The sequence below is a fragment of the Nomascus leucogenys genome, chromosome 16 (genome assembly GCF_006542625.1).
Source record: "Nomascus leucogenys isolate Asia chromosome 16, Asia_NLE_v1, whole genome shotgun sequence".
In the NCBI taxonomy this organism is placed as follows: domain Eukaryota; kingdom Metazoa; phylum Chordata; class Mammalia; order Primates; family Hylobatidae; genus Nomascus; species Nomascus leucogenys.
In genome coordinates this window covers 17,119,266-17,146,928 of record NC_044396.1, presented here as the reverse complement: position 1 = coordinate 17,146,928, position 27,663 = coordinate 17,119,266, and the positions used below count along the sequence as shown (strand labels likewise).

Below are 27,663 nucleotides of genomic sequence, written 5' to 3'. Positions count from 1 at the left end.
GTTTTAATGGCCATATAACTTCTAATACTATTTTTAAAAACCAGTTTTGTACATTTTGTGTTATAATGGTTATGAAGATTAAAAATAAAAATAATTAGCTGGGCGGTATGGCTCACGCCTGTAATCCCAGCACTTTGGGAGGCGAAGGTGGGCAGATGACCTGAGGACAGGAGATCGAGACCAGTGGCCAATATGGTGAAATCCTCTCTTTACTAAAAAATACAAAAAATTAGCCAGGCATGGTGGCGCATACCTGTAATCCCAGCTACTTGGTAGGCTGATGCAGGAGAATCACTTGAACCTGGGAGGCAGAGGTTGCAGTGAACTGATTTCATGCCAGTACACTCCAGCCTGGGTGACAGAACGAGACTGTCTCAAAATAAACAAATAAATAAGTAAATAAATAAATAAATAATTAGCTGCACATATTTATACCTAAAATTAAAATCTGAAAGAAAAAAGCAGATATTACATTTAAAAACGCAGTATGAGTGAGTTTGTATTTCTAATTTTACTCACAAATTATGATTTCTGGTAAGATTGCTTTTTATGATTAAGACTACTAAGTGGTTTACCTAAGATATATCTAAAGTAATTAAGCAACTAAGCCAGACTGCATCCAGATATGAAAATACACACTATAATATATTCCAATGACCTCTGAAGTATAAAATCATTCAAATGAAGCATACTGGAATATGGCAGCCCAAACCACCCAGACAAAAGGAGTACATAAACTTGGTCTGTGGAGCAGAATGTCCATCGGCAATAAGAGAAAAGCCTATGGTTATAAGAAAACAGGATACTAAAAAAAAAGATCCTATTGCCAGCAAATTACTTGAACAGCTTTGAAAGCAAATTTCAATCCTTTCCATTTATCTGTTTCTCACAGCATTCCACCAATCATATACATCTTTGCCATTGGTTTGTTTTCAGGATATCTATATTCACTGGGATAAACATTTATAATTTTAACATACAGATACAATAAAATATTATTTATAACCTATCTACTTGCTTATACCCAATATTTATGAGATCCTATGTGTATAAATATATGGTATTTATAAATATCATGTATAAATATATGTATAATAAATTACACATGTATTTATATGTATATTATATATTATACATAAGATGCATATATTTATAAATATATTATGTGTATACATATGCATACGTATTTTATGTATATATGTATATATTATATGTATATGCATATGTATAAGTATATGGTATTTCTACATGTAGGATTTCATAAATATTGGGTATATAAATACCATATATATATATATATATATATATAAATAAAACTACTAACTACTGCCAGTGTTGGGTAGATTCTAATAAGAACAATAGCATGATTCTGTCTTCAGGGCATTTATAATCTTGTTGCCAAAACAAGTTCTATTCACATAGAACAAAAAATTTTAGACTGCAACAAAGTGCCAAAAGATATGGTACAAATAACAAGCGCATAGGAAGAGTTCAATCTTGCCTCAGATAGTCAGGAAATGGTGACTAGAAAGATAAGTTATTATACAGACTAAAGGTAAGGGGAATGGTCTCTTTAGAAATAATTTGCACCTTGAATGTTCTTTGCCCTATAAGTTATTTTCATTATTTTAGAAAATGTTTTTCTCTTTTCAGCTTCATGGTGGATCCTGAACAACAACTAGATGTTCCTAGACATTTTCTTTATGGTTCCAAGTGCAAAACAGGTGTTCTTATCTAAAATGTCAATTAGAAAATTATCTGTGGTTGTTAATCTACTGTATATTTTTGTTTGGTATATTTACTAAGTGCACTCTTTCAAAACTTATTCTGTAACTTTATCATTCATGTGAATTTTAGCTCAATTTTCAAAGTTCACTAATATTCTCAATATTTAATGCTAAATGCTTTGCTACATTGTAATTCACCTAAAACCTTTTAGTGACAAAATCCTAATATGTGGAAATAAGCATATGCATAAAGGAATAATATTGTGAAAATGAATTTGTTATGATAAAGAAAAAATAAAGTGGAAACTTTTAGAGTATTACTTCATAGGGCAGATTTTGTAAACTGTCGTATACTGTAAAGGGTTAAATCAGCGTTTTGTGATTTTTAAGTAACAGATTGTCTGTGAGTGAAGTTTATTCTTCAACAATGTCTACTCCATCCCCAAGCCAATTCACAGCCCTATGACTACTATCTTTGCATTAGTTAAAAAGTTAGTATATAGGTATCAAACAACCTTGGCTGTAACCTATAGAATCTCTATCCATGTATCAGGTTATAAACTGGTTTTTCAAAAGTGAACAATCTTGTGATAAGTTGGAGTACCATTTGGTAATACAGCAACATTATGTCATTTATTAGCATCATAATTCCTTGTTAGGTAAGTTAAATACATCAAGAAAGAAGAGACTATTGCTCTGGAAAAATGTGGTTCAAGTTTTATGCCATATAGTTTTGGTATGCGATACAGACAGCTAACTTTTCTTATGAAAAATATATATTTGCATGTAAATAATTATTTCAAAATACTTGAAAAATAAAATTTTAACCCAAATGAATAAATAAGAAATATAAAACAAGCACAAAACCTTAGGGAAGTCATAAAATAGTAGGGAAAGTATTAGACAGAAGACATCTGTTTTCCAATTTCAACACTAGAATGACTAAAACTATCCACCTATAGAACTATCTGTAGAGAGTATACTATCTATACTCTGCTCAACAAACTCAGAAATTAAATATTTTTAATAATAAAAATCTGTTCTGGTTATAAACCCTGCTAACGAAAATACAATACATATAAAAATGTATAGCCATGTTATTTTCTAGTATAAATTGCTTTGAAACTATAAGTCTTTGGGGAAAAATATAAGGTAAAATTTTCTTGTTTTTCCCCCTTTGAAAAACTCAGGAAAAAAGGAAGATTGAACTAATAAAATTTTATTTCTTAAATATAAATTTGACCTAAAATACTTTCTCAAACTAATTCATGAAACAGCAACTTTTACCAATACCTTTGTATACTCTCAGTTCTCATTCAGTATAAATAAAATTTTAAAATCCTTTCATAGTTCTATTAGAAATAAGTAGTAAAATTTGATATATTATACATATACACGTGTGTGTGTGTGTGTGTGTGTGTGTGTGTGTATTTGTGTGCCTCTGGTCAACTCTAAGGATGACAGACACTGTGTAACAACACCTGGGTCAACTCTTTTAATTTATATACAAAGCAAAGAACAACACTAATGGAGATATACAATGATTATTCAAACAAGCTATATATATGTACAAAGGCAAATAGACACATAACAAAACAGTCTCTGCAGACTGATTGTATATAGTAAGAAAAGATCAAAAGACTTTAAAACCTAAATGACTTTTGACATACAAACTCTTCTTGAGAATGTTTGTTGTAAATAGTTTCAAAAATACAAATTATAGCCAATCAAAACATTACTTTGGTTGGTCCATTTAAGTATCCAATTCAAAAAGCATATCAAATCTTTTGGGTACTAGGCAGTTTCCAAAGTAGCATGGTAGTATTACTTGTTAAAAGGGTTCTGTTTTCAGTAACAGTACTAAGTGGAAGGGGTCTGCAGATTCCAAATTGGAATAAGCTCTATCATATTCTGAAACAAGAATTAGAATGACTTGAGAATGGGCAAATAGTAAAGCAAACCAATATAATTATATGGTCATTCTGACCCCAGCTCTTATACAAATTATACATGTATTTTTGTGTATGTTTGTGAGAGTTGTATCTATGTGAATGTGTGTGAGTGTGTATTCACATACACGTATATACTGGAACCTATAGTAGAAAAGGAAACTAGTAGGGCCAAAAAAAAAAAAAAAAAAAGAAAAGAAAAAAAAGAAAAAACTGGGACCTAAGTATAAATATCTCATTTTAAAGTAAACAATAAGTTTATAGTTAACGAATATTTTTTTCTATTTAAAAACCCATTTTCCTAAAGAACAAAGTAGTAAAACTAAAAAAATTAAAAAAATAAAAAAAATTAAAAAAAGAGGTCACTAAAAGACGAAGATGGGAAACGTAACATGGAATACAAGCTTGAATCTGGGAAACAAGCTCAAAAAACAGTGAAAAAAAACGTACTGGTTTAGGAGTTCAAAATTCAGTGAAACAAACTTTTTGCCAATAGACCTAGGGATCTGAGAAATAGAATTAGGGAGAGTTTACACTTACCTATATATCAGCAGATTTTTCTGGAAGAAACCCTTTTTTTTTTTTTTAAAAAAAAAACAGTAACATCCAGAGTGACAAATTGCAGGAGATTTAATGTATAAAATTTCTAGGAATTAAAAGCTTAAACCCAAAAATTCTTCATCCATATATAAGAAATTATAGAATTAAAACTTAATGTATGTCAATTATTTTCAAATGTCTAAATTCTTTTGGAAATAAAAATATCAGTTTTACTTTTAAATTGCTCAATTTCTGCTATTCATATGGTCTGATTAGTGACATAAGTAGCAGCTGTTTTTCAACTTCAGTTTCATTCACTACCATTGTTTCCAAATTATCAATCTCTGCTAGTAATTATGAATTTAAGACCATATTATTATCAAAAACCTAGAGACCAATCATATATCTGAAAAGAAATACCCATTAAAAATTCTCCCTCCTGTTTATTGAGAACTATGCATTGAATATTCTGAATCATTCTAAGCCTCTGGAGAGACTGTAATGATCCATTCATGAGCTGGTATGAAATCAGTGGGAAGCAGAACAACAAAAGCAACTTTAACAGCAACAAGAAATTATGTACCATATATACACTGTAGCAAATATTTTATATTTGAGAGTCTTTACAGCTTACATTTCCATTCCATTATTACAAGTGATGAAAAACAAAAAATTGCAAGTAGTATGCAAATTATAAATATACAGTCTTCCCACTTCACTAACCAAATTCCTACTTTCCAGTGTTACTTCCCAATTTATGCAGGAAACCTCCTGCAAAGCTGAAACTGATTGGAAAATTATTTATAGTTTAAAATAGCTCTTTTTCATTTTTAGAGAAGTCAAATAGCCAACCATTAAAATTAAGAATAAATTGAATTGTCACAGTCCATTACAGTTATTGTTGCTAGATCCACCTCATTTGCAGATGTCCAAACTGTAAAATGAATAATTCTTTATCTTCAAATTCATCTGTTCTTAAAATGCTACTTAAAACTTTGGTTGTTTTCCTGTAATATAAAAGAAAAAGTTAATTTATCAATTGATTGAATACAATTTTTACTAATTAGTTTATCAAACCAAATACTGTGAACGTACCAGGTGTTTACAGATTTAAATGCATGTTACCATAGAAACTATAAAAGTAACTAGAACTGTCAAATAACAAAATGGCTCATGTTTTTAAAATATGTGTAATTCATTTTAAAATATATTAAACTGTATTCCAAACCTGTTCTGTTTCTGTGGCACCTAGCTTTAAAATATGTATTAATGTGTAAATCAAAAGTAAAATGAATTCTAATGTACAAGTTTGTTTTAAAAAGTGTATGTCAAGCTTTTATTTACACAATAAAATGTTATTAAAGATAGAAAGTCTACAAATGAAAAAGTGACTATAGTTTATATAGCACTGAATTTTACATTTATTCTTACAGACCATGGATTACATATCCCAAAGGTCTTTGAACCGGTGGGAAAGTTGAAATATCAAGTACATTTTTTCTTATTTAATATTCATGTATGAGAAGTACTATAAAAAATTTTAATCCCTGCTTTAATTAACTTTAAAAAGAATTGGCTAGAGATCTAAAGTTAGCGAGTTTAAGAAATATTAACATAAACTATGAACAACATAATTAAAAATTCTAATTTGAGGAAAAAAATACTATGAATTCCAAAGAATTAGAATACCAAAAATGGACATAGGAGGTAGTAGTGTATATCTCCCATTCGAACTGTTCTCAGTATACCTATATTCTGAATCTCATTTCAGAAGAGTCCTAGCTGCCTTTACCTATATAAAGGTATTTACGAAAACTCTAATAGGAAGTTAAATTCCAGTCAAATGTAAGTAGAGACCACAAAGAATGGGAATCATTTACTAAGAGCATAATGAGAGAAAGGTATCATACTCAGTAATCTCATGCATTGTTTTATTAATCCTGACAGCCAGAGATTACCATCCTTATCAGCAATTGCAAAACTAAGGTTCAGTGAGGTTAAGTGACTTGTCCAAGTTCGAACTACCAGTACATAGAATGCAGCTACAATTTGAAGCCATGTCTGATGACAAAATCCATGTCCTTTCCAATGAATATCCTAAGAGATGCATGTATGTATTTATTATGTGTATTTATTTAGATGGAATTTGATAAGGTAACACAGAAATATAAAGGGCTAAGAATAGCAAAGACATGTTAAAGAAAAATACATGAGATGATTTGTTATAATGTATAAAAAGACTAATTGAACAGAATGGATAGCCCATTAACAGACCATGCATATATTGCCACAAAGATGTCAGAGAAGTCCCCTTTCAATAAATATTTTTAAAATGACTGGATATCTGTGTAGAAACAGGTAAAACTTGATGCCCACCTCACATCATAGAGTAAAATTAATTCCAGGTGGACAACATAATTTAATTGAAAAAATAAAACTTTTAGAGTATGAGATAATATTTTCATGACCTTTCAATTAAAAATATTTCTTAAAGGCCGGGCGCGGTGGCTCAAGCCTGTAATCCCAGCACTTTGGGAGGCCGAGGCGGGTGGATCACAAGGTCAGGAGATTGAGACCACGGTGAAACCCCGTCTCTACTAAAAATACAAAAAATTAGCCGGGCGCGGTGGCGGGCGCCTGTAGTCCCAGCTACTCCGGAAGCTGAGGCAGGAGAATGGCGTGAACCCGGGAGGCAGAGCTTGCAGTGAGCCGAGATTGCGCCACTGCACTCCAGCCTGGGCGACAGAGCGAGACTCCGTCTCAAAAAAAAAAAAAAAAAAAAAAAAAAAAATTTCTTAAACAAAATACAGCTATTCCATTCTACTTTTTGGACAGAGTTACTTTATAATAATTGGTTATATTATATCTTTAGATTTTTGTAGTTTTCTGAATTACTTATATCTTATAATAAGGAAGGTTAAAAATCTAGAGGTAGAGTCTGATGAAAATGTTAAAGAAAAATATTTTGTAATATCATATTACAATACAAACTTAGAAAACTACTTACTGGTTTTTGCAGTACAATGGGATGATCGGGCAGAAAGTCTGGTTTTTTTCTGCAGATGGAAACACTTGAGAGCTTCAACAGGAAATCTCTGCTGTATTTAATTCTCTCTGTAGATATTAAACATCAAATGTAATGTTATGAAATGTAGAGCTGTCTAGATCACTTTTTGGTTCATTTCTTTCTGGATGTTCTCTATTCATTATATAAAATGATGAGTCGTGTGTCTATGTAAAAGAGAAGGAGAAAAAAGGCTTTGAAAAGCATCTACTGCCTCCAATTCTCCTTTTACATAGAAAGAAAACCAAGTAACCAAGGAAAAATGAAAGAAATATAATTAGGAAAATGGGAAATGCATGGCTTTTTTCATCTGGTTATTCAGGTCTAGTAAAATGATGTTGTATAAAATATATCCACAGTAATAACTTTTGGGCAATTCAGATCCTGCCAAAATGTTACTTTAGTGAGCCTATCAAGTCTCAATCAATACTAAAAACTTAACACAATAAAAATAAATTCAAGAAACGTTTATTGTACATCTTACTATGTATCAGGAACTGTGCTAGGTAATAATGAATAGGACCCAAGATAGGGCCCCTATCTTCAAGGAGAACAATGATTCAAATATCTTCAGATTTCAAATCAGAAATGATTACCAGAAACGATCACCAAGACAGATTATATGCTGTCCCAGAAGACAATGGAATAATATTTTTAATGTGCTAAAAGAAAAGAACAGTAACCCAGAATTTCATGTCCAGTGGGGGGAAAAAAAACCCTCAGAAATGCATGTGAAGGAAAGACATTTTCAGATAAAGTAAAACTGAAAAAATTCATCACTAGCAGATGTGATCTTCAAGAAATGCTAAAGGAAGTTCTACAGGCTGAAGGGAATTATACTAGATGGAAACTTTACTGTTCAGAAATAAAGAGCAAAAGAGATGGTAAATAGGTGGGTAAGTGTAACAGAATCCTTTTTTTCTCTAAGTTTTATTTTAAGAAATATGTATTACTATTAAAAGCAAAAGCAGCCACAGATAATATATAGATGAAGGGTGTGGCTATGTTTCAATACATTTTTATTTATAAAAACAGGAATTGGTCTGTAAGCCATAATTTACTGACCCCCTAAACATTACATTAAAGACTACAAATTGACAGAGTGGATTTAAAAAATAAGAAGACCCTATTATATGCTGTCTGCAAGAGACACATATTAAATATAAAGGCATATAAGTTGAAAGTAAATGGATATAAAAAGATATACATGCAAAGACTAGGAATAAGAAGGGTTGAATTACTATCCTTACGTCCCATCAACTAACAGGTAACAATCATCACTGTGTTGTTCCTAATACACAGTTCTGAAATACATCGAGGAAAAATTAACTTACCAGAAATTTTGGGTCTGGCTTCTTTCATTTAACATTTTTGAGGTTCATCCTTAATCTGGAACATTCTATGTAGCCAAACCATCAATCAAGTGTGAGAACAGAATAAAGATACTTTCAAATATGCAAACTCAAAGAATTCACCAACCCAGTACCCTTTTTTCACGAAACTCCTGGAGAATGTACTTGAGCAAAATGAGGACATAAATCAATAAACAAGAAAACATAAAACTCAAGAAATGGAGGTAAGTGAAGTCAGGGAAAATAGCCAAGCAGAGAACTCTAAAAGTCTTTCACTCCACAAAAACAAGAAGTAAGCTCATAAAAACTGTCAGAATCAACCTTCTCAGAACTCTGGACTCTAACCCAAAGCCTGTAAAAACCAAGGGAATACTTAGTGAAAAAAAAAAAAAAAATAGCTAAATTTGGGAAAAATTTTGTGGCATTTAACTTACCTGGGACCATCCCCCAGGTAGGCCATGGCCTTGAAGACAACAGCCCTCATTACTTTCATAGGTTCCCAGAACTGGAGGGAGTAGTACAGACTTTATTCTCAAAAAATTATGATTATTTGTTTTGACCTTTCTGGTAGTTCCCTGAGGAACCATCTTGAGAAGCTTGCCTGTACTTCACACCTAACTAAGAATTCTCCTAGCATTAAAGCTGCTGCCCAAAATCCATTTGTCCAAACATTTACAGGAAAATGTATCAGTTGCTTCCACCTGAGACAAGGGATAACAATTGGAGCAAACATTAGGTATACCAAAAAGTTTCGGAGGAAAAACTGAAAAAACAAGATGCTTTGAGGAAGAAGGGCACTGAAAGAATCCCAAATATTCTTTCTAGAAGCCCACATGCATGTCAAAGCTAGACTCATGTTCACAGAAAAACTTGAGAAGATCCTAAGCACTCACTCCTGGCTGACTTTCAGATTCCTACCAAGCAGGAAATGAAGGTGAAGGCAGAATTGAGGTAATACCTCAAAATACATAGAGGCCTTATGCAAAGGCTGAAAGAGGGGCTTCTTTGTTTTTCGGTTTGGTATGGTTCTAGCCATTGAAGGCAATTATGTCAAATCACTAGCTGACCACTAAGATAACAGAACAGAGACTTCCGTGGTCATGCATGACAATCAATATGGATTTTACAATATTAGTTTGGAAAAGTCACTAAGCTAACAACAACTACTACAACAAAGAGCAACAACAAACCCAAGGGAAGGAAGAAAATCTGATTTCCAGAGCAGCCACATTTATAACACTCAAAATGTCCAGTTCTCAACTACCACAACAAAAATTATAAATCATGCAAAGAATGAAGAAAGTATGGGCTCATTCACTGGAAAAAAAGAAATAGAAATTTTCAGTAAGGAAGCCAAGACACTGAATTTACTTGAGAAAGGCTTTCAATAAACTATTTTAAATATGCTCAAAGAGCTAAAGAAAATTACGAGAAGAGTGTCTCATTAAATAGAGAACATCAATAAAGAGATGGAACTTATAAGAGGCAGCCAGATAGAAATTATTGAGAAGTACAATAACGGAAATGACAAATTCACGAGAGGGTTTCAACAGCAGATTTGAGCAGGCAGAAGAAAGAATTAGCAAATTTAAAAGTAATTCAATTAACATTATTCAGTCTGAGGAGCAGAAAGAAAAAAGAATAAAGAAAATGAACAGAGCCTAAGACACTTATGGATTACCATCAAGCATACCAACAAATACATAATGGGAGTCCCAGGAGAAGAGAGAGAAGAAGGGGAAGAAATGATATTTGAAGAAATCATGGAATAAAATTTCCAAAATTTAACAACAAAAAAAGAATCTATACATCTAAGAAGTTCAACAAACTACAAATAGAATGCAGACAACCCCCAACTTATGATCGTTTGACTTACAATTGTTTGACTTTATGATGATGTGAAAGCAATTAAAGGTTTCAGACTTTAAGCACTGGTGATTCTCTGACCAAAGACTCTCTGGGCCAAAGACTCTCATACCAACATATTATATTTTCAACTTATGATGGGTTTATTGGGAAGTAATCCCACCATAAATTAAGGAGCACCTATCTGTATACTAAAAGAGATTCTTCACACATAGATACATCATAATCAATCTGTCAAAGTCAATGAAAATCTTGAGGTCAGAAAGACAGCAGCAATTCATCACTTACAAGGGATTCTCTGTCAGATAAACAGCTGATTTCTCATCAGAAACTATGGAGGTCAGAAGTCATGTGATGACTATTTAAAGTGCTGAAATCAAAAACGTGTCAATCAAAAAATCTATATCTGACAAAAGCTCCTTCAAAAATGAAGCAGAAATGGAGACATTCACAGATAACCAAATACTGACAGAGTTTACTGCTTGTAAACTTGTCTTACAAGAAATGCTAAAGGGAATCCTTCAGACTTAAAGGATAGTACACAACTAAAATCCACATGAGGAAATAAAGAACACCAGTAAATGTAACTGCACGGGTAAATATAAAAGCATCAATAAATTTTCAGTATGAAATTCATCATTTTTCTCCCATATGATTAAAAGACAAGTGCATAAAAATGCATAATTATAAATCTAGGTTGATAGATTACAGAATGTGTAAAGATGTAATTTATGACAACAACAACATAAAGGTGACTTTAGAGATATATATAGGAGCAATGTTTTATATAACATTGGAACTAAGTTGATATTAATTCAAACTAGTTTGTTATATATTAAATTAATACCCAACACAGCAACTAGGAACATAAAATATAGTAAAGCAAACTAAAAGGAAACAAAAATAGTACACTAAAAATATCTGTTAAACACAAAAAACAGTAATGGAGGAATTAAGTAACAAAAAAAGACATATAGAAGATAAATAGCAAAGTGGGAGGATTAAGTCCTTTTTTATCAGTTAATTACATTAAATGCAAATGTACTAAACTTTTCAATTATTATAAAAGGCAGAGATTGGTAGAATGAATTTTTAAAAATCATCTAAGTATATTCTGTCAACAAGTGACTCATTTTGGATCCAATGACAAAAATAAGTTGAAACTGAAAGACTGTAAAAGATATTCAATTCAAGCAGTAACCAAAAGAGAGCTGAAGTGAGTATACTAACATTAGACAAAAATAGACATTAAGACAAAAATTGTTATAAGAGACAATGGACATTTATACCATGATAAAACATCAATTCATCAAGAAGATATAAGAATTATAAGCACATATATACCCAACAACAGAAAGAAAAACACAGAATTAAGCACAGAAATGGACATTTTGACATTAATAACTGGAGACTATAATATCCCATTCTCAATATTGGATAGGAAAACTTAACAGAAGATCAACAAGGAAGCAGAATATGAACACTACAACCCAACTAACCTAATTACATATATACAACACTTTACCCAACAACAGCAGAATATACATTCTTCTGAAGCACACATGGAACCACAGCACGCATGTTCCACACACATGGAACATTCTCCAGGATGAACTCATATGTTAGGCCACAAAAGAGTCTCAATAAATTTAAGAAAGATTCAAATCATACAAAGTATGCCATATGACCACATTGAAATAAAACTAGAAATCAAAACCAGAAGTAAACTGGAAAATTCACAAATATGTGTAAATTAAAACACACTCTTATATAGCCAATGCATCAAAGAATAAACAACAGGGGACTTAGAAAATACATGACAAATGAAAACAAAGTCACAACGTATCAACATTTATGAGATGCAGCAAAAACAGTGTTCAGATCATAGTTTATAGCTATAAATGTCTATATTAAAAAAGAAGAAATAATTCAATATCTAACATTACACATGAAGGAATTAGGAGAAAAGAGCAAACTAAATCAAATACTAGAAAAAATGAAGTAAATAATAAAGATCAGAGTGAAGAGAAATGAAATTGAGAATATAAAAACAACAGAGAAAATCAGCAAAGTCAAAAGTTGGTTATTTGAAAAGATAAAAACTAACAAACCTTTACCAAGACTGATTAGGAAAAAATGACTCAAATTACTAAAATCATAAACAACAACGGTCTTGCATCCTGCAACTTTGTTGAATTTTTTTTATTAGCTCTAATAGTTTATGTGAATTCCCTAGGATCTTCTATATATACAGATGCTTCTCAACTTACAATGGAGTTATATCCTAATAAACCTATTATAAGTTAAAAATAGCAAAAGATGAAAATGCATGGCTGACTAGGAGTGGCATCTTGCTGATGCTGCCCAGCATCATAATAAAAGTACAGTTTCCACTGAACAGATATTGTTTTTGAACTAGCATAAAATCAAAAACTCATAGGTCAAACCATCCTAATTGGGGAACATCTGTATAGGACTGTGTTCTCTGTGAATAGAGATGCTTTTACTTCGTCTTTCCCAATTTAAATACCATTTATTATTTTTCTTGCCTAATTGCCATGGCTAGAACTTTCAACACAACATTGAATAAAAACAGTGAAAGTGGGCACCCTTATCTTGTTCTTGATGGCGTGTTGTGCTTTGTCAAATGCTTTTTCTTCAATTGAGATGATCATGTGTTTTCCCCTGAATCCTGTTAATGTGGTGTATTATTACTGATTTTGATATGTTGACTCACCCTTGCATTCTTGAGATTAATCCCACTTGGACATGGTATATAATCTTTTTACTATGTTGATAATAAAAAGTTGTTAGTATTTTATTGAGAATTTTTGTATCTATATTTGAAGGGATATTGGCTATAGTTTTCTTTTCTTCTGATGTCTTTGGCTTTGGGTATCAGAATAATACTGGCCTCACTGGAAGTGTTACCCCTCTTCATTTTTTGGGGAATAGTTTGAGGATTAGTGTTAATTGTTCTTTAAATGTTTAGTATAATTTACTGGTGAGAAGCAATCTAGTCCTGAACTTTTCTTTGTTGGGAGGTTTTTAATTACTGATTCAATCTTCTTACTTGCTATAGGTTTGTTCAGATTTTCTATTTCTTCTTGAGTTAGTTTTGGTAAATTCTGTGTTCCTAATAATTTTTTTATTTTATCTAGGTTATCTAGTTTTTGGCATACAACTAACTGTTCATAATATTCTCATAATATTTTTCATTTTCATAAATTCATAGTAATGTCCCCCATGAAATAAATTTATTTTATATATAATCAATGAATAATAAAAAGATTCCATTTACAATAGCATCAAAAATAATACAGTACTTAGGAATAAATTTAAGCAAGGAGGTACATGACTTGTACACTGAAAACTGTAAAATATTGCTAAAAGAAGTTAAAGAATACCTAAATGAGAAGATTTCTTATATTTATGGATTGTCAGATTTAATATTGTTAAGTTGGCAATATTCCTCTCGAAGTGATCTATAAATTCAATGCCATCCCTATCAAATTTCTAACGGTCTCTTTTGCAGAAATGGAAACATTGATCTTAAAATATCAAGTGGAATTGCAAAGACCCCTAAATAGCCAAAACAATTTGGAAAAAGAACAAAGTTGGAAGACTTACACTTCCCAATTTTAACAGTTACTACAAAGTTATAGTAATCAAAAAAGTGTGGTACTGACATAAGGGCAGGCATATAAAACAAGAGAACAGAATTAAGAGTCCAGGAATAAACACATTAAACACATACACCTATAGTCAACTGATTTTCAACAAAGGTGCCAAGTCCATTCAATGAAAAAAGAATAGCCTGTTTTACAAATTATGATGGGATAAGTGGACACCCACATGACAAACAATGAAGTTGGACTTTTATTTCCCATCATATATAAAAATTAACTCAAAATAGATCAAAGACCTAAATGCAAGAGCTAAAACTATAAAACTCTTAGAAGGAAACAGTGGTAAATCTTAATGACCTTAGAGTTGGCAATGATTTGTTAGATATGACACCAAAAACATGAGAAACAAAAGGAAAAATAGTTAAAATTCATCAAAGCTAAAAAATTTGTGCATTAAAACACGCTATCAAGAGAATAACACAAGCTCCAGTAGAGAATGAAAAGACAACATTATATATATATATATATATATATGCACACTGGAAGGAGAACGGTGGCAGGAAGGAGAATAATAGATAAGAGTCTAATATCCAGAAGTCTTGCAACTCAATAACAAAACAACTCAATAACAAACAACCCAGTTAAAACATTGTTAAACAACTTGAATAAAGCATTTATCCAAAAAAGAAATAGAAATAGCCAACAAGCACACGAAAAAACAGTATCATAATCATAAGAAAATGCAGATCAAAACCACAATGAGATACCACTTATCACCCACTAGGATTGCTTATAATAAAAAGAGATAATAATAGCAAGAATATTGAGAGGTTGGAAACCCTAGTACCTTGCAACTAAGAATGTAAAATGGTAGAACTGCTGTGAAAAACAATTTGGCAGTTCCTTAAAATGTTAAACACAGAACTACCAATGATCCAGCAAGTCGGCTCCTAGGTATATGCCTGAGAGAAATGAAAACAAGTGTTGAAACAAAAACTTGTACGCAAATGTCCTCAGCAATATTATTCACAATAGCCAAAAACTGAAAACAACTCAAATGTGCATCAGTTGAGAAATGGATAACAAAATGTGGCATAATCCACACAATGGAATATTATTTAGTCATAAAAAGGAATAAACTACTAATAGTGCTAAAACGTGATGAACCTTGAAAACCTTATGGAAAGTGATAGAAGCCAGACACAAAAGGTCACATGTTGTTCACAAGAGAAAGGTAAATGTGATGGATGTCTCAATTACCCTTATTTGATCATTACACATTGTACATAGTTATGAAAATATCATGTGCCCTCAATTATTTTAATTGATATAAAATATGTACAGCTATTATATATCAATTTTAAAAATAAATTGAAAAAAAGTGACATATTATATAATTCCATTTATATGATATGACCAGATAGCTAAATCCAAAGAGACAGAAATATATTAGTGTCTACCACATGGCCTAAGCAGAGAGAAGAGAAAGTAGTAACAGCTTAATGAGTATGAGGTTTCTTTCTAGGGTGATAAAAATGTTCTGAAATTGGTAGTATTGTTGCACAACATTGTGAATGTACTAAAAGCCATTTAATTGTACATTTTAAAATGGTTAAAATGATGACTGGGTGAACTCCACTTCAATTTTTTAAAAAAGAAACCAAAGGATTATAAAGGGATATCCCAAGATAATAGCAAAAGTCCACTCCAGAAAAATAGCTGCACACTAGAACTAAAGAACAACTAGTCCATATTGGAATAGGATAATGGAGTATTCTGAAAGGAATGTCCCATGTAAGGAAAAAAGAACTGATATACTTGAGCATAAATAGTATAAACAAGTGTGACAGAGTTGTTGGAGCATTTTAGTAAAAGAGTTAACAATAGATAACATAGAAAAATAAGGCAAACATTCGCTTTAGAAAAAATAATAAATTGCCTGAAAAGGGAGATATGCATCTATTGGCTAAGCAGTTATATTTTACATAGTCATAGTAGTATAAAGAGTGAGTAACACTTTAATTGAAACTTGTGAAATACCTATGTGGTGGGGAGATGAAAGGGTGAAGAAGTGAAGGAACTGATGTGAAAGACATAAGTTCTCATTTTACCAAGATAAAACATCAATATAAAGTTTTCAAAAATTGAGAAATTTGGAAATAATTGTATTTAGAAATATGAGGATAAATATTAGAAGAAAAAAATTAATGGTCTTGTCATACTTCAAATTTTTAAACTACATACATTAATTGACAAAAATTTGGAAACTAAAATCATTTTATTTTATTTTTAAAATAGCTAGTGTGGGAGAGACTATTGGTTTTCCCCTAGAGCAGTTCTTTCTTTTTGCTTCAGTAATAGAATTAACTGTATTGCTAAAGACTATGTTTTCCAATCCACCCTGCCAGTAGGCACAGTATGACCAAGTTCTGGCGATGTGATGTAAGTGGAAGTACTATGTGCAACTTCTGGGTCATACTCTTAAGGCAAACTTCCTTTCCCCTTTCCTCCTTCCTAATGGCTGTACAGGAACATGATGGCAGGAGCAGAGGCAGTTATCTTGGGACCATGAGATGGAAGCCATGTGTTGAGGATGGCATAGCAATAAGATAACAGAACAGTGGGAAAATAGAAACTTCACAGGGCAAAATCATTACAACAGTTCAGAATTTTACATGATATAGAAAATCTAGTAATAAACTCCTATCTTGTTTAAGCCATTGTATTCTGGTCTCTCCTTGAAAGCAGTCAAAGTGGTAGCCTGATTCATATAGATAGAAATCAATCTAAAAATATATAATAAAATTTCATTTAAGTTTGCATCTAAGCGATAAAGTAATATTAACTTTATATGAATGCTAAGACATTCAATGATAAAATTGGGAATTATGATAAAATTTTACCTTTTTTAACTGGAGACTGATGTTGCTGTTGCTCATTAAGACCTTGAGAAAAGGCTTGCATTCCATTCATCTTACACTGTTAAACATGAAGAAAATAAACTTTTTAACTCAGGTTTTAAAATTTTATATAATTAGTTTAACTACCCCAAAATATTTTCCTAATAATAAATGCATTTAGTGAGAGCTAAGTAATAAGCAATCATTATAAGTCTGCTTATTTAAAATGAGCAACAAAAACATCTTTCAAAATATGTTCACATATATCTACAGTTTTTCTGGCATTATTATAATTATTGTTGAAAAGGAATATAAAACTAAAGATGAATTTTATTGTCCTAAACATAAATAATTCCATAGCCATTAAAAGTATTTTTTCTTGACAAAAATGCCATTCAGAAAAAAAAATTTAATTGATGAAAACAACACATTTTTATTCACAAAAATTCTGCAATAATACTATTTACTTTTTTAATTTCTGAAGTAGAGACTGATGTCACTTTATAAGCCCATGGACTGTTTCACCTAATGCCTTGGAAATAAGAGAAATAAGAAAAATTGATGTATCCAATGAGACAAAGAAAATCAGAAACATTGGCAGAGCTCTATGTCTTGAAGAGAGACGCCTTAGTGCAGAGTTTTTCCAGTCTCACTTGCAAGACCATCTTTATTATAAGATTGGCTAAGCTAATCTGATGATATTTTTAAAATCCATTTTTACCCAAATCCTTTTCTTCTGATCCCATGCTCACCAAGACACACTCAGATTCAATTTAGCTTTCCATAAATCTCCCTAGAAGTAAACAATATACCAGTTGTACCAGTAAGAGGAACCCAGAACACAAGACATCAAGATTTCTCATTATAAAATAATTGGTGTTCTGATTTTATAAATCAGTTTTACAAACTTAGTTAATACTATCTACCCCTGAGAGATTATCTCCTCTTGTGCTGACAAAAATCAGTTTGCAAACCATCCCTGAATTAAGGTAAATCATGAAGGTAGGTTTCTTTGGAGACATCGATCCTTAAAAATAAATATCTCTGCTCCATCAATCACTGTATTGACAAGTTGTAAGCCATTCCTTAAATTTCTGTGAATGCTAACTACTCCACCTAAAGGCAGTAGGACTAATTATCTAATGCTATGACACAATAAAGTCTACGGAGATAATTCTACACTATTGAAACAAGAATGTCATCAGAAAAAAAATCAAGTTTTAGTAGAGCTTTTTAAGTAGAGATAGAAAAAATGGAAAATGCCTAAGATTTGGGTTCTCCAAAGTTCTTCCAGACTGTTGTATTTAATTAACTATAAAATGGTATTCTAAAAATTTAAAAAAAAAAGATTTCTTACCTCTGGATATTTTAGCAGATGCACATTTCACTAAGTGTGTAACATCTACTTAAATGCAAGATCTAAAATCAAACTTGAAGGTAAAATTGTACTTTGTCATGGATGTACATATTAAAAACTTAAAATACTGATTATTTCAAATAATAGCATGTAAAAAGTACACCTACAAAAAGTTTTATACAGTGATTATCTATATGTTATCTCATTTAATTATAATCCTATAAGGAATAAGGCAAGTGTTATGATCACTATGTTATAGGTAAGGAAAATCAGACCAGAAGAGTTTGGTGACCAAGCCAAAAGTACACAGATAAGAAACAGCTGAGCTAGGTTTTGAAACTCAAGGCTACTATGTAAATTTGTGAAGTATATGCATCTAAAGGGTTACCATTCACCACATAAATGTTGTATATTTTCTAGCAGATAGCAGCAAAGTATCTTACTCAAAAAAAAAAACTTGTATTTTTCTATAATTTTTCATTCCTCTTCTAATTCTTGCAAAGGTGCCAAATGGGTAGTAGTGGATCTGTTGAACTCATTCATTTAACAAACACAGAGTGCCTATGACATGACAAGCACTGTGCTTTGTGTAAGGAAACACAAAGATGAACATGACATTCCAGTATCTGTTCTCAGAGACTCACAAACTAAAAGGAAGAAAAATAAAAGAGCAAATCATAATAAAATTTGAGAAGCTCTGTAATAAAGATATGCAGAAAGTACAATAAAAGGACTGGGTCAGGGTATCAAACTTGGCTTAGAAATGCCAGGAAAGGCTTTACATAGGAGATGATGCTTATACTGACTCTTGAAGGATCAGCAGGAGTTAGCCTGGCAAACTAATGAAAAATTAATGTTTATGGAATAAAGGAATAGCCTTGTACTGAAGAGCATAGGAAAATATGGCTAGTTCAGGGAATGGAAAAGGTTAAACAGAGGAGTAAAGCAGGATAAGCATCAAGTTTCTTATAATTTTATTCAAATCAAGTGCTCTTTGCAATGGCACAATTCCCCAATATGCATGCCCAGATTTTCTATTTAGACTTTTTGTATTTTTTTGAGACAGTGCCTTGCTCTGTCACCCAGGCTGGCGCACAGTACCACGATCATAGGTCACTGTAACCTTGAACTCCTGAGCTCAAGTCATCCTCCCAACTCAGCCTCCTGCGGAGCTAGGACTACAGGCATATACCACCATACCCAGCTACTTTTCAAAAGTTTTTGTAGAGACAAGATCTTCCTACATTGCCCAGGCTGGTCTCATACTCCTGGGCTCAGGTGATCCTCCCACTTCAGCCTTCCAAAGTGCTAGGACTACAAGTGTGAGCACCCCACCTGGCCCTTTTATATTCTATAGCAAGAATGTTCCCGGCCTCTGTCACTCGTCTTAAACAAATGTATACCACTGAGATCAGGAAAGAGAATAAGAAGAGACAAATGCATATCACTCTCCATTCCTAGAATGAAAAGTTAAAGTGTGAGATTTCTAGGCAATATCAAAAGACAAAAGGTAAACACGAAAAAAATTACAATTCGTTATCTTAAATGGTTTCACCTAAAAGAGCTCCCAGGAAACAATTTTTTAAAAAATAAAAAAGCCTATAGAAGAGAATGGGCAAAGGGCAAGAAATGGTTACACAGAGGAGAGGAAATCCAAATGACTCTGAAACAGATCAAAGTTAGCCACAAATTTTTGATACTCTTCTCATCACGAGGTAAATTCTGTATCTCCTTCACTTAAATCTTGGCAAAATCTATGACTGTTCCTACCAATATACATTTCAGAAGTGACACAGTGCTAGTTTCCAGTCCCAGATATTAAGAGACTGGCAACTTCTATCTCATGTCCCTTTGACATTAGTCTTGGAACCCACATGTAGTGTTGTAAGAAGCCCAAGCCACTTGGAAACGCCATTTGTAGGTGCTCATTCCAGTTCATAGTACCAGCTGAGCTCCAAGCCAATGGCTAGTATTAATTGACAGCCAGGTGAGTGAGCCATTTTTATCATCCAGTCCAGTCAAGCCTTTAAGTGATTCCTGTCCTCGATGCTATCTGACTGCAACTACATGACTATACTAAGGTGAGATAGGGCCAGCTGAGTCCAGTCATCCCAGAAGACCATGAAAGATAAAAAGAAGCTATTGTTTTAAGCCAAAATTTTCAAATACTTTGTTATGAAGAAATAATGAAAAACAGGTTAAAGGAAGTTGTTTATAAAGAAAGATAATACCAGACAGAGCCATGGATTTACACAAAGAAATAAAAAGTTCTGGAAAGGCAATAAATGAAAGTAAAACAAAATTCTTTCTTTTAGTTTTTAAAGTTAAAAGATAACACAGAAAGAAAAAAAAACATTAGTAATGATTGTGTGTTTACAGTCCAAACAAAAGTAAAATTATCATCATAATAAGCACAAGAATGTAAGGGTGGTCTCTACAAAAAAAGTTACTAGATCTAATAATTGAGTTTAAAAAAATCACTATACAAAATCAATTATTTTTCTAAACCCTAGCGACCAATCAGTAAAATTTAAAATTTACAAAAAATACCATTTACAATAGTATCAAAATATCTGAAACACTTATAAATTTTATAAATGATGTTCAAAAGCCCTATGCTGGAAAATACAAAGAATCAAGGGATATGTCATGTTAATAGATCATAAGATGTCAATTATTTCCATATTAATCTATAAATTCAATCAAAATGCCAATAGACGTTTTGTAGAAAATGACAAGCTCACTTAAAATTTATATGCAAATACAAAAGACCTAGAATTGTAAAGATAAATTTTAGAAACAAAGTTAGTGACCTTTCACAACCTGGTTTCAAGACATCATAAAGCTACAGTAGACTATAAAGTGTAATATTGACATAAAGATAGACATAAATCAACAGAACATAATAGTTTTGAAATAAATTAATGCATGTATGATATACTGATTTTTCAATAAACTTTTGCAGTTCAATAATAAAAAGACAAACAACCCAAATAATAGAAACAGGCAAAAAGATATGAACAGACACTCCACCAAAAAAAAATTTTTTAAAGAAAGAAAAAGGGAAAGAAAAACACAGATGTCAAAGAAGTTCATGATAAGATGCCAAATCTCACTAAGCATTAGGAAAATGTTAATTTAAACACAAGGAGATACCACTACTCACACACTAAAATGGCTAAAAATAAAAAGATTGACCATACTAATGTCAGTAAGGCTGTGAAGCATCTGGAGCTCCCTCATATTATGGATGAGAAGGTAAAATGGCACAACCACTTTGGAAAACAACATTTTATGATATCTTATAATGCTAAACAAACTTACTATATGATCTATCAATTCCACTCCTGGGTAGTATCTGTATTTCCACACAAAGATTTGTACATGATAGTCTATAGTAGCATTATTCATAATATCCAAAAACTAGATACAATCCAATGTTTGTCAACTGATCAATAAACAAACTTGTATATTTAAAGTAGGACACTATTCCACATTAAAAAAAAAAACCAACTACTGATATATACAACATGAAAGGATCTCATAAACATAATGCTGAGCAAAAGAACCCAGCACCAAGGAATACACATTATATTTTTCATTTATATGAAACTCTAGAACAGTAAAAACTAACTTATCTATCATTAAAAGAAAGAGATCAGTGGATGTATGGGGCAGGAAGGAGGGCAAGGGGTTAGTGTTAAGTGTAAGTGGTAAATTATTGCAAGGGGATATAAGGACATTTTGGAGGAAGATGGAAGATTTTCATTGTGGGGTTCATTACATAGGATAAATATTTCTCAAAACTCATTGAACAAATGAGTTCACTTTACTATATGTAAATTATACCTCAATAAAGGTGGTTTGAAAATATATCAAGTATCTCTAACATAGGTTCTAATAGCGTTTGCACTATAATTGAAGCAGCAGACAAAACTGTACATTTAGAAGTAATTTAATGCATAATTTGATTTTTCTCTATAAAACTGCAATGTTAACATTAATTTTTTACATATAAAGTGAAAGAAGGTCAGTGGTTCCAAAAAGTAATGAATATTACTGTTGTATTTAATTAGGGAACTGTTAGCTGCTAGAACAAATAAAACATTTCTATGACTTATAGAAAACTCATAATAAAGCCAGAGTAATTAAGACATCATGATATTGATTATACAGAGATAGAAAAACGATCACTAGAACAGAATAAAGAGCCCAGAACAGATATATCTATATGAAAAATTATTATATAATTAAAATTCCACTATAAATCAGTGTGGAAAGGATGAATTATTCAATAAATTATGCTTTACAACCAGTTGCTTATAGGAGAAAAACTAGATTTCTATCCTACACCATCCAAAAAATCACCTTGAGGTAGACTACACACCTAAATATGAAAGCAAAACTTCAAAGCTTTTGGAAGAATATATAGAAAATATGTTTTAATTTTGGAAATGGGAAGACTTCTTAAAAGTGAAATCCTAAAGAAAAACATTGATAATATCACTACATTAATATTTAAAACTTTTAAACAAAAAATGCCACACAAAAAATGACTCTCTAACAGACCATATTCCTGGAAAAGAAAATATTTTTATGCACATAAGAAAAACAATTAGAATCCAGAACATATTTTAAAGGCATATAAATCAAAAATAATAAAATCCAGGAAAAATGGGATAATAACATGAATTGGCAATTCACAAAAGAGGAAATCCAAATGGTCAAACTAAACATACGAAAAGATGCTCTACTTCACAAGTAATAGAAAATTAAAAATTAAAACCAACCTAAATATATAATTTCTCATGCACTGTCTCACCCAATGTTCAAATCTGACAATAGCAAGGTGAGGACATAGAAAAATCAGAGCCCCTGTTCATACAAATTGCTTTGAAGAGTAATTTGGCAGTATCTAAAAGTTGAAATTAAGAATACTTAGTAACTCTACTCTAATTTTATGCCACAGAAAACTTCTCAAACATGTAAAAATGAAACATATAGATGGCAGTCACAATAGCATTTATTATAATATAGAAACAAGTGCCCATCAACAGAAAATAGAAAAAAAATGTGGTATAGTCACATATATTAAAAGATTGTTCTATATCAGTTCATATTTAACTGCTTTATTCATTGTAAAGTTGCCTAGTATTCTATTTACAAATATACTTATGGTTGTGCATGCATAGTCTATTCCTGGATAAGAAATAGTATCTAGAGGCCAGCCACAGTGGCTCACGCCTGTAATCCCAATACTTTGGGAGGCCGAGGCAGGCGGATCACCTGAGGTTGGAAGCTCAAGACTAGCCTGGCCGATATGGTGAAACCCCATCTGTACTAAAAGTACAAAAAAAAAAAATTAGCTGGGCGTCGTGGCAGGTGCCTATAATCCCAGCTACTCAGGAGGCTGAAGCAGGAGAATCGCTTGAACCCTGGAGGTGGAGGTTGCAGTGAGTCGAGATTGTGCCATTGCACTCCAGCTTGGGCAACAAGAGTGAAACTCCATCTCAAACACAAAACAAAACAAAACAAAAAGACAGAGAGAGAAAGAAATAGTATCTAGGTAAAAAACTGGTACAATGTATCTGGATAAGAAACTGGTGCAATGCTTACTTCTGATCAGAGAAAATAGGAGACTGGGACAGAGATTGGAGGGAAACTTTTCAATAAACGTCATTTTGTATATTTTGAATTTCAAACTTTGTGACTAATTTACTTAGTCAAAAAATTAAAATTTGTAATAAAATATTAAAGCAAAGATGACAAAATCCTATTTACATAAAACAAATAAAACAATTCTATTTATCATAGCAAAAGTACAAATATATTCATGGAAAAAATAAATTAAGGATAGTTATCTATGGGCAGGATGGGAAGGAAATACGATGGTAGAAGCACATATATAGAGTTTGTAACTATATGTGAAGTTGTTTTTCTTTAAACTTTTTTAAAGCAAATATAGCAAAATGTTTAGACTTAATGCTGGGTGACAGATAAATGGGTGTTACATTATCTTTAACATATGTACATAAATTTTTATAAAGTATATAAAGCATAGTATCTGGCACATAATAGCCATCTAACACGTTACTTTCCAATCTATAATATTTCTTTTTGTTATAATTTCTAAGACTTACTCTGCTAACTCCACTTTGTATGCACTGAGTGTTGCATGGATATTCATTTTGAAAGTTGAAAGGGAACACTGCTCCTGTTAGGAGAGGAAGAAAACAATTTTATGTATCTATTATTCCAATAAATAATATAATCAACTAAAAAGCTTAAGTATCCAAGATATTCTTGGCACTGTTTTGAAATGTGTTCTGACAGTTCATTTATTCAACATTCATCCAGTCTTATGAAATGTCAGATGCTGTGTTAAAAGGATGGGCATACAAACATGAAAAGAGTTCAGAGATAAGAGTTCACAGTCTATTTTAAAAGACAAGTTCATAAATAATGATTACAATACAATTTGATAAGCAGTACGCTTATTGAGAGATTTAGAGAAAGTACTAGGGCAAGTAGAATAGGTTTGGGGTATCACATAGGTTTCACAACACGAAGTAATTAAATCTGAATCTGAATCTAAAAGAAATAGTAGTGATTCCTTTAGGGATCTGAGATGGCCAGGGAGTATGTAAGCATGTTAAGAAACACCAAAATTAATTTGTGATTTACTAGACTTTTCTGGCTAATAATTCCCTACTCTGCTGTCTGGATCTTAAGAAGGTACAACTAAATAAGATACCAGGGCTACCTGCCCACCTTGCATCCCCTCTCATTCTCATTCTTCCATGTAACAACCTTGGAGAGAAATCAGTGAAAAATTGGATCTGCAGAGATGAAGCGGGGTGGGAGTTGCTGGAAAAAGTCTGGTCACAGAAAAGAGCTGCTGCAATTGTTTTACATTCTTTCCTTTAGGATAAAATTTGAGACTTGACCCTACACAATCGCTTCCACTGCACCAGAAGTATACAGAATCAGCATTACTCAGCTATGGTCCCAGAAGATCCATTAATTTCATTTATCTGACATAAGTCACAGGCATATTGACAGCAAACATAACCAAAGTGGAGATTATCATCTTCCTTGAAGGATCCAATGATGGGAAAATGAACACAGGATAGAAACTGGTGCCACTTCTACCTTTTTTGCTTCATTTGTAAACTCAATAAAGTATCTGTATTTTCCTGTTTCTAAGTAGTAACTTAATTCAGCTGAATACATAGACTAAGAAAAAGTTCAAAAAGTTATATGTGTATCACCTAAAGTGGACACAGAAGCCATTCTAGCAACAAGTAATGAACAGAATTAAAAGACTAATATTCCAATTTAGAAGTTAAATACCAGGTATTTCAGGAATTTCTCCAAAAGAATAGCTTCATGGGCAAAAGAAAAACATTTTAGAATGTTTAAAATAGATATTTCGAAATTAGACCTGTTCTAGTTCAAACACAGTCATAACCTCTATCAGAGCACAAGTATGACACAACTACTACAGAACCTTTAAGATTTATGCTAATCTTTTTTTGGCATTTAATTATGTACTTATTCTTTTAAAAGGTTAAATTCTTTCTCCAGCATGATTGCCCTGCAGTGACCATAATCACAGGGCACAATTTGTACTGGGAGTATCACTGACCAGAAGCCAGAAGCCTACAAAAATGAGACATGAAAAAAACCACACGCACAAAAAGTTACTTTCAGTCAAGGGTTATTCTTCCTACCTTTGTTGGTCTGGTAGACTACAGATTGGTAGGTAATTAAGAATCTTTTTCCTTTAGTAATACTTATAAACTCTTAGTTTTAATTATTTCTTTAAATATCCACCTGAAACAATTACTTTATATATTATTTAGCTTTTCAAATACTAACTAGTCATTAATACATTAATATTTAAAGAACTGTACAATCTATTACTCACCTGGGGGAGAAGTCAGATGACGAACAGGTCTTGCTGGTTGAAGCGGTTTACCAATTAATTTTTTGGTTTCCATTGTCACAAAGACCTTGAGCTTCCATACTAGAAGACGAAAAAATAGATTTTTATCTTTTGGACAAAATAATCAAGATGCTTTACATATATACAAATAACCGCATCTTTTTTTAAGATGACTATTTTACAAGTTAAACTGGAAAACACAAACACAAAAAAGTATTTAATATGCAATACTCAGACTCCTTTTATAGCGTTTGTCACAGTTAAACATTCCCTCTTTGAAACATTTTCTTTAACTTTACTGACTCTGTATTTCTGTTTTTCTTTTCTTTTGAGGCAGTCTCACTCTGTCACCCAGGCTGGACTGCAGTGGCACAATCATAGCTCACTTCAACTTAAAGCTCCTGGGCTCAAGAGATCCTCCTGCCTTAGCCTTCCAAATAGCTGGGATTACAGGCATAAACCACCATGCCCGGCTAATATATTTTTTTAAAGATGGGGTCTCACTATGTTGCCCCGGCTATGTTCTTTTGGTTTGTTTCCTATTTCTTTGATTGTCTCTTCTAACTTCCTTAGCTGATTCCTCTTCTTCTATCTTTCTTCCGAATTTGGCTTTGGTCTTCTTAGCTAAAACTCATCTACGTTCATGGCTGCAACTTCCTATCTACACAATAAATATGCCCTAATTTATACTTCCAGAATCCACTTCTCTTTTAAACTCCAGTTCTATTTTTCTAATTGTCTAATAATATTTCAATTTATATATTATCACAGGTACCTCAAATTCAACATATCTAAAATCTAATTAATAACTTTAACTCCTGTATTCCTTTAAAGTCATCACCAACTCCCTTGGACCACACTTGGTAAAACTGCCTTCAATTTGACGGGCTAAATTAGAGCCTCTGATTCCAAAATCAGTCTTTAATTTCTGTTCATGATACTTCCAAAATATTAATGTTATTTTGTTTCACCATATATTTGGACATTCAGGTGGTCTATAGTTCCCTCACTATCTCTGCTGCTCTTCTTCCAAACAGCTATTTATCTGTCAAGACCAAGATCAAGCTCTTGCCACTTCCTTGGAAAATATCCCCCTGTCTCAACAGGTAAGGTTAAATAAAATAGTCTACATGAAGTTCTCTAATAATAAAATAATAATAGCAATAATAATAATTCCTCCTTCCTTACATTCCTCCTCCACTTGTCTCTACTGTATTTTATCAGTTTTTCTAAAGTATATCATAGTAAATATATTACATGTCTACTTGATTGGACTATCAGTTGAGGCCACAAAAACCAGACCTTATTTATTTTTGTATTCCAGTATCTGC

The 27,663-nt window shown here is 32.0% G+C and overlaps 2 protein-coding genes across 4 annotated transcripts in view; one reads left to right on the top strand and one right to left on the bottom strand.

Moving 5' to 3' along the window:
- NECAB1 (N-terminal EF-hand calcium binding protein 1) overlaps window positions 1–25,512 on the top strand; it is a 192,890-nt gene extending 167,378 nt beyond the window's left edge. The window contains exon 13 of one of the 2 annotated variants that reach the window (XM_030794921.1): window positions 25,312–25,512. In XM_030794921.1, the coding sequence (XP_030650781.1) occupies window positions 25,312–25,316 (5 nt within the window). In that variant the 3' untranslated portion in view covers window positions 25,317–25,512. Of the gene's footprint in view, window positions 1–1,653; window positions 5,583–25,311 lie in introns of those variants that run through there. The other variant, XM_003268280.4, reaches the window with a different exon arrangement.
- C16H8orf88 (chromosome 16 C8orf88 homolog) lies at window positions 4,271–26,407 on the bottom strand. Of its 2 annotated transcripts, XM_030794924.1 has the most exons (5): window positions 26,315–26,407; window positions 24,525–24,598; window positions 17,031–17,106; window positions 7,224–7,330; window positions 4,271–5,223 (listed from the first exon to the last, which is right to left on the bottom strand). In XM_030794924.1, exons 1-5 carry the CDS (start codon window positions 26,385–26,387, stop codon window positions 5,200–5,202), a joined length of 354 nt encoding a protein of 117 aa, XP_030650784.1. In that variant the 5' UTR covers window positions 26,388–26,407; the 3' UTR covers window positions 4,271–5,199. The 2 variants fall into 2 exon arrangements, with proteins under 2 accessions (XP_030650784.1, XP_030650782.1); XM_030794922.1 differs by lacking the exon at window positions 4,271–5,223 and having other exon boundaries at window positions 6,957–7,330.
- Window positions 26,408–27,663: the final 1,256 nt, after the last annotated feature.